Below are 8,156 nucleotides of genomic sequence, written 5' to 3' on the forward strand. Positions count from 1 at the left end.
GAGACGCCGCAGAGGCACGGCCGAATGTCAAGTTCCCCCGATTCACCGAGAGTACTGAGGGTTTAAAATATATTGTGCATGAAGTGTTTATATAACTGGACGTGAAAGGACACGCTGTGAAAACGCTCGTTCTTTGATCTCATCGGCTCGCATCAGTCCTGTGTATCTATTGTTTGTCTAAGGGAGGATTAGAGGAGACCAAACCGGAGCGTCTTCGTCCAACACTGCCAAAACACATCGATGAGGATGGTGCGCCTCCTTGTGACGAAATAAAATATGATATGAAATAAAGAAGAGACTCGATTTGTACACAATGACAAAGTTTCATGAAGTGTCTCTTTCTGACCGGGCTGACTTCAGCTCTTGATGCTAAATAGAAAAGCCAGATTTCACTTTCTTATGAACTGACTTTATTGAGGGAATATCAACTCCACAAGATTAAAAAATACAAGAATATGCAAAGAAAGAAAGACTACTTAGTCTGAATGTTGAGATTGTAAACATACCGTCAAGTAGTGAAATCTAACTCACTCTCTACCTCTATAAAGAATTTGTGGCATGGTCTGCCTTAAAAAAAAAAAAAAAGGTCTGCAATTTAATTCCTGACACAGATGCAAAAAAAATGATCTTTCCATAGCTTATGAAGCATTACTTAAGTGATATTTCCAACAGTAGTTTCCAACAGTTAAAAAGCAACCTGAATATTATTGCACAAAATATAACAACAAAATAAAGGAATGTATGATTGTAAAGCTAAGAAATATCAGGTCCCCTTGTCAAAAGTCATGAAATGTTAAGGATAAAGTAGAAGCGCTCCATAGCGGACGGTTTGTATGGGGCTGTTGTATTGTGCGTTCACGTTTTGCCCTCTAGTGGTAGCAAACTGCCATTGAAGGAGCGTCCCATCACATATGTTCTGGGTGGTTCTGCAGACAGTGGATGAACTCTTTCACTTCCTTGCCCTCAAAGCAGATCTGATAGACCGCACTGAACAGCGGAAACCTGCAGGAGAAAACACACAGTCAGACTCAACTGAATGTGATCTTTGGCAGCTCACTGTAGCAGAACAGGATGATGTTTGTTTGATGTTTGACATTTGTTCACCACACACCTCGACTATTCAAATGGTTCTACCTCTAAACAATGTATTAGTACAATTATTAATTTGTGTCTAACTGTATAGGCCTATTGGGATTTTAGTTTCCACATATCAATAATTGGAGAAGAATAATTGTAAAACATTCATTTCATTTAGAATGTCTGCTATTGTTGAAAATAATATTAAATTTGATGCTAAAAGTCCAGTAAAAATAATTAAATTCCTCAAATCATCAGTGACTGTGATTAATAATGGTGAATCACAATATAGCAATGTAATCAGGATTATCATTTATCCGTACTCATGCAGCCCTATAATGTATTGAACAAGGAGACCTTGTGGTCATGTGAATAATGGATGAAGTCTCAAAAGGCCGACAGATACATGATACTGTTTTATAATTGGTCCAGAACATAACTGACGTTCATCTGGTTTTGTTTAATCACATGCGATCACATGTTTAAATAAAACAGAACACGAGCAAAAAAATAACACGTGATATTGCTGTTTTATTTTTCAAGGAAATCCCCTTCTATATCTTAAAAACTGAATAAAATAAATACATTTTAGGCATTTAGTTCATCCCTCATGGGTTGAGGTTCAGTGCCTTGCTCAAGGACACATGGCTGCTAATCTCTAATTTCTCAACCTTTTTCATATCATGGACCCTCTAATTTAGTCCACATTAGAGTCATGGACCCCCATTTTATGAGATTTTGTCTCTCTGACCCAAATCTGAGAATATTTTTATTGTCAGATATGATTTTGTCCAGAATCCCATGACTATCTATACTGTAGGTAGAGAGATAGAAACTATGACCAATATAGTCATTCGTCTACATTCTCTAATTGTGTTATTAATGCTGAAGTTTAACAGTTCGTCGATTTGCTGGTGACCCCCTAGAACCCCCTCAAGGACCCCTGGTGGTCCCCGGACCCCACGTTGAGAACCACTGCTCTAGGCAAGCAACTTGTGGCCTAATCATCATTTCTTATGCGATAGTATCCTGTATTCTGTCTCTTTATGTGGCAGCCTATCAGTCAAAAAATGAATGTCTGAAGTTTAGAGGCAACGCGATACAACAATACTTTATACGATATCTGTATGAAGTAAATGGACTCACTTGTCGACCAGGTCCTTCTTCAGCAGGATCTTGTACACCTCAGCTGAAGTCTGGGGGCCTTGAAGCTTCTGGCCGTTGAGCATTTCTGCCTCCAGCTCAGCGATGGACTGGAGAGCCACAACACACAGTTTCAATGTCGTTTAGCAATTTTGTGACATATTTGATCTCCCTGTTATTTACTCTTTAAAGGAATACAACAGAGTTTTGGGAGATTGGCCCATAACGTCACGAGAACATAAGACAAACATCATCCATGTGTCCCTGGTAGATCATTTGCTCCAGTGCTGCATGCTAACACTTTAGCATACACTATGTTGAGTGATAGTAGGCGACTAGCATTATCCAAAGTGTAGGACTTACCTTTTAGTAGTGGTTTTATTATATGACTTCATACATGATAAGAATGAAATATCATTAATTCAATATAGCTGATGTAGCCAGATTTATTTTTGGAACTATTTCAGGTGAGTAACCATGTATTCGTCCGCTGCATAGGGATTTTTAGCAGCACACAGCTGTTAGCTTCCTATGTAAACAGGGAAAGTAGTCCCTGCTAGTTCAAAACAGTATATTATTTCTATATCATATTTAATGTCAATTTTAACAATCTCCTACACAAAACTGACAGACTTGGCCGTATATCATTTAAAATGTGTTACCATTTAGCTTTAGAGATGCTACAAGTTCTCACTTTCTCACTTTAGAGATAATGCTAGTCGCCGACTATCACTCAACATAATGTATGCTAAATGCTAATGCTAAAGTGTTAGCATGCAGCACCGAAGCAAACAATCTACCAGGGACACTTGGATGATTTTCATGTCTATGTTCTCATCACTTAACGGGTAAATCCCCAAAACTTGCCACATTCAAAACAATAACAGTCAATCTCCCCGTCCAACTCACCTTGGAGGTTTTGACGAAGGCCTCGGCAACTTTGCGGTTCCGTCCTCCGTAGCAGGTGGTGATGAGGTCGGCCACGCCGCAGCTCTCCAGGAAGGTGATGGAGCTCACCTGGCCCTTGCAGAACATCTTGGCGAAGGCGACCATCTCCATCAGACCCAGCCGGATCACCGCCGCCTTGGTGTTGTCCCCAAAACCCAGGCCATCGCAGAATCCAGCGCCCACCGCCACAATGTTCTGCCAGGACAGAGAGAGAGACAGAGAGAGAGAGAGATAAGTTGTTGAGATGGGAGAGAGTGCTTGGGACACTGAGACTGAATTTGGATTGATGAAATTTGACACACAAAGGAAGGTTTTTGCATAAGATGAACACATAAAGAAAGAAGATTCCCGATGTTCAACTTGTCGGTCAAAAGATCTTCCTCACATTAAAAGATACAGAGGTGATATGTGTTAAATGTTTGATTCTTTTCTACTTGATTAATAATTTTGAACCACATATGCTCTGATTTAAAACAAGGATTTCATTTTCAGCCGATGCAAAACAATGTAAATATACTAAACAGTATGTTGTGTTTAATCCTCAGACGGTGGCTTTACCTTGAGAGCTCCACACAGCTCCACCGTGTCGCTCTCCTGGACCACAGTGATGCGGAAGTTGGGAGTCTGGAGCAGCTCTTTGAAGATGTGGCCGTTCGCCTCGTTTTTTGCCCCTGTATTTAATGCAGTTTATTTAAAAAAAACCCAGACAGAACTCCATACAAGTAGTAGGCTTGGGCGATACCCAAAATGTAATATCGCGATACTGTCCCGCCAAAATATCGCGATATATGATATTATGGCGGGGAGGAGAGGGGGGTGTTATTTTTTGGGGGGGGACTTTATTATATTTCTTCCAAATTACATCACATTTCTAGGCTATAATTATTATTATTATTAACAGCCTAGAAATTTGATCTTACTATTCAATACATTCACAAAATATCGCGATATTCAATAATATTGAATATCGGCCCAAGCCTAACAAGTGGCTGTTCAAATTTAACACGGGTGAAATAGAGAAGTAACAAGTAACAAGAATGAAACAGTGAAGTGGTTTCTGCCCAATCAAATGCCAAAATCAGACTCTGAGTGTGAACAGTGTCTAACCGATGGTGGTTTCACAGAACTTCTCGTCTGCCACCTCGTTGGCGATGTTGGCGCCCATCAGGACGCTGACCTCGATCTCTAGTTTCTCTCTGATGATGTCGGAGATGAGCTTCAGCCCCTCCGGTCCTTCATCCACACCCTGCACGATGACAAGCAATGACAAACACGCACTACATTTAGTACCAGAACTTTCTACTGTAGCTTCTGTCCATTTCCTGGTCTGACTGATTTCAACATTGAGGCGTGGTGATGTCTTATCTCTATGAACCAGTAATCCCTTAAAATAACCTTACATTTACATGAATTCACCCCTTCATTCATGCAAAATCCCCTTCAAATTAATTAAGGGAGTTATTAATGGAGGAGACCCCATCAAAACCATCTTAAACATCCCTTAATTTTTGACTCCTTACAGGAATCAGGAACTACCCATTAACAACTCATTAATAACCCTGTAAACCTGCATAAAAGGCATGAAAATCCCTTAATTACTAGTATCTTCATGAATCCATCCATGAATAAATCCCTTAAAAACCCATGATGCTAATCTTACTTTTTTAAAGCTATGTTATTTTTAATGGATAATTAATGTTTATGTAATTGAGAGATTAAGGACATTTCAGGGATAAAATTAAGAGGCTTGGTTTCGTAGTGATATAAATTCCCAAAAAAACCACATGTGAATTCAAATTTCTAGAGGATTTGGACACATGATGGTTTTCACATGACCAATTTTTTCCACGTTGTATTCTGACATCACGTGACAGTATTTACTTCAGATGTGACACTTTCAATTATAGTTGAAAAGTATTGTTTTTTTTTCCCACGTTTTCACATTTTCATCCGCCATTACATCTGACAACATTTGTTTCACTATATACTGAAAACTTAATTTCACATGCAAAGAGACAATTCTCAGGTCATTTTCACAGGGATATGGGGAAATTTCACATGTTCTCAAATGAAAACTAATGTGAAAAAGCACATGCACTTTGAATTCATGTGGGTTTTCACATGACTTTTTTTGTAGCTTTTTGAAGCCTAAGCATCTCTATGGAAGAGGATTAGGGATTAGGGTGATTAGGGTGAAAAATGTATTTGAGTTCTGAGTTTAAAGTCAGAATTCTGAGAATAAAGTCAGAATTCTGAGAATAAAGTCAGAGTGTCAGAATTCTGACTTTAATCTCAGAATTCTGACTTTAAACTCAGAATTCTGACTTTATTCTCAGAATTCTGACTTTAAACTCAGAACTCAAATACTAATTTTTCACATGTGGCCCTAATCCTCTTCCGTACACCTCACATAACGAGGTAACGGTTATATTCCAATCACAGTTAAGTTGCAGCGCTGTGATTTTCTCTGTATTGCTCCACTGTGAGGTCCCGTGATGTCACGGCCACACAACAACATGACACAAGGGCCAGATCAGATGACAGTGTGTTTCCCCTTTTGCTGTCTGGGAGTGAAATGAATGATGAAGCCCAGACATGAAGAAGTATATGGATCTTACTTTGATGAGCGATATCCCGATGGTTCCCTCCATGATATGAGGCTTCATCTGATCGCACAGCTTGCCGATGAACTGGTGTGGGATGACGAAGACGAGGATCTTCGCTCCCTTCACGGCCTCGGTGACGTCTGGAACTGCCACCTAGTGAGGCATCGGCGAAGAAGTTAGACCCGTTACCAGTGTCTGATGACGTGTGTGTGATGTGATTGAATAAAATTAAATGATATGACCAAAACATTAAGGGTGAGCACATATCAGGGTGAGAAATTTGAGAGTCTTTGTCATATTCAATGCATTCCAGGAGTTATTTTGTGATGAAGTGCTCTAATTTATTTCATCTACTTCTACTTCAGTTATTGATTTCCTACATTACCCAGAATGCCTTCCTCTAGGCAGAAGCCCCTCGCTCTTTGATTCTGATTTGGGACTGACACCAAAACCTGACGTTTACCGCTGATGTTTTAGATAATTGAACATTTTTAAACTATTAAACTCCCATTGTAGCTGCTGGAAATATCTCCATGTGACGTCATGTCGTCAGTGTTCAGCCAGTTATCCGCAGAAATAAGAAAAAGACACCACCAAATGACAAAACGGGCTGAGAAATAGCTGTGTTAAAGTGTTTTAGGGTGGATTATCCCTTTAACACCAGCCCCCAAAGATAATAAATGTCGGTGATGGCTGGAAAGTTTGTCTCTTTTCTGTTTTCAAAAGCAATTTATCTGCTAAAACAATAAGTGTCGCTTGCATTTGAAGTGAAAAGGTTATTTTCTCTTAATGCACTAGATATTACAGACCTTCATCCTGAATGATTTACTCTGGGTCTGTGGTTGAGGTGAGGACGCACAGTATTATTGCACGACTGCAGTTAGTGGATGACACAACAAATGGATGTAATATTCTTGCGATGAGTTATAAGGTGTGGGTCAAGGTTCATTCCTCTTATCACAGCTTAGTTTTTCATAAGAGACAAGTTCCAAGATTGCAGCAGAGAAGCAATTGCACAATTTGCAGATACAAGACCATCTGTTTTGAATGAATGAATGAATGAATAGATAAAAAATCCCCTAAACTGGGACACTCACCACATTCCTGGGCAGCTTGTGACCTGGGAGGTATTTGACATTTTCATGATCTGTGTTGATGATCTCCGTTAGCTTCTTTCCATTGATCATTTCTTCGAAAACCCACATGTTTACGATGGGGTCGAACCTGTTGGATGCTTTGACATTGTGCCCGATGATTTTGGCGATGGCAGAGCCCCTGGAAGGAGTAAAGATACAGTGAGAAGGACAAAGTAAAACTAAAGATCCAGAAGGCTTTTCCCCAACCCAAATACCCAAATACTTAATCCACAAAGTATTTTACTTTGTGGATATTAGGTATTTGGGTATTTGGGTCTGCTGGCTTTGGACAGTTCCTACAACCTTGAAAACTAAGCTTTGGTTTACTTTGGTTAACTTTAAAACCCAGAATCTTGAATAAATCTTGAATAAAATTTAATAAAAGTGAACCCTATGCCATACTTTAGTGCTCCAATACTTGGCTGGGTATGAAAAAGAACAAAAAAGAACTACAGTAATCATACATTTATAGAAGGATACTATATAAATATCACAGCAAAGTCCCTCTAGAAATATGATTATCTACAATCTCACTATAGAGTAAAACAGACGCACTATAAGCCCCTATAGGGGTAATATAGGAATATTATATTGATACCATTGGAGATAAAAAAAACTAAAAATACCATTAAGTAGTATAAATTCACTATTAACTCAGTACTGGCTACCACAGACACACTTTACGTCCCTAAAAGAACATTATAGGAATATTACAGTGACTTTTCATTAGCGGAAATATATACTGTATACCCAAAAAACAGTTTGTACTGTGATTGTGAAGCAGAAGTGGAAGGTCTAGGTCGATTCTCATTTGATGTAATGGGCGGTATTGTGTTCCAAAACAGATTATGAATCAAGGAAAATAACGGCATGGTAAGAATTAAATGTGGAATGCACGAGCCGGTATGACTAAATCTATAGTCTAAATCTGCAAATCACACTTTATCAGAACTTGCTATGGCTTTACAGCAGCAGCAAGTCCTGCACTTCACACCGGTGATTACATAATGCTTTAAATTTGTTGTCTGGAAGACTAAAATACTTGTTTCTGCAGCACACATCTCCAGAAAGAGCAAAGGAAAAGTTACCAGTTCCCAGATCCGACGATGCAGACTTTCTTTCCAGGCATTTTTGGAGGAGGAAAATCCCACTGTTTCAGCTGAATTGAAGAGTAGCCTGTTTTTTAGATCGGTCCATAATAACTTCCTCATACGCCCTATAAGTGGTGAGATACGGGCTCCATTCC

General features: G+C 39.2%; 1 protein-coding gene across 1 annotated transcript; it reads right to left on the bottom strand.

Moving 5' to 3' along the window:
• Window positions 1–414: 414 nt before the first annotated feature.
• On the bottom strand, window positions 415–8,130 carry gpd1c (glycerol-3-phosphate dehydrogenase 1c). The gene is made up of 8 exons (XM_071923701.2): window positions 7,999–8,130; window positions 6,872–7,049; window positions 5,787–5,927; window positions 4,276–4,414; window positions 3,727–3,839; window positions 3,130–3,363; window positions 2,224–2,330; window positions 415–1,002 (listed from the first exon to the last, which is right to left on the bottom strand). The coding sequence occupies exons 1-8, from the start codon at window positions 8,037–8,039 to the stop codon at window positions 906–908; spliced, it is 1,050 nt and encodes a 349-aa protein (XP_071779802.1). The 5' UTR covers window positions 8,040–8,130; the 3' UTR covers window positions 415–905.
• Between the last annotated feature and the right edge of the window lie 26 nt (window positions 8,131–8,156).

The sequence above is a fragment of the Centroberyx gerrardi genome, chromosome 21 (assembly GCF_048128805.1).
Source record: "Centroberyx gerrardi isolate f3 chromosome 21, fCenGer3.hap1.cur.20231027, whole genome shotgun sequence".
Taxonomy (NCBI): domain Eukaryota; kingdom Metazoa; phylum Chordata; class Actinopteri; order Beryciformes; family Berycidae; genus Centroberyx; species Centroberyx gerrardi.

Coding starts and splice junctions, on each gene's coding strand:
- gpd1c (XM_071923701.2), bottom strand. CDS start 8,039: ATGCCTGGAAAGAAAGTCTGCATCGTCGGATCTGGGAACTG. Junction 7,050..7,998: donor ATCGTCGGATCTGGGAACTG/GTAACTTTTCCT, acceptor TACTCCTTCCAG/GGGCTCTGCCATCGCCAAAA. Junction 5,928..6,871: donor ACAAGCTGCCCAGGAATGTG/GTGAGTGTCCCA, acceptor ATGCCTCACTAG/GTGGCAGTTCCAGACGTCAC.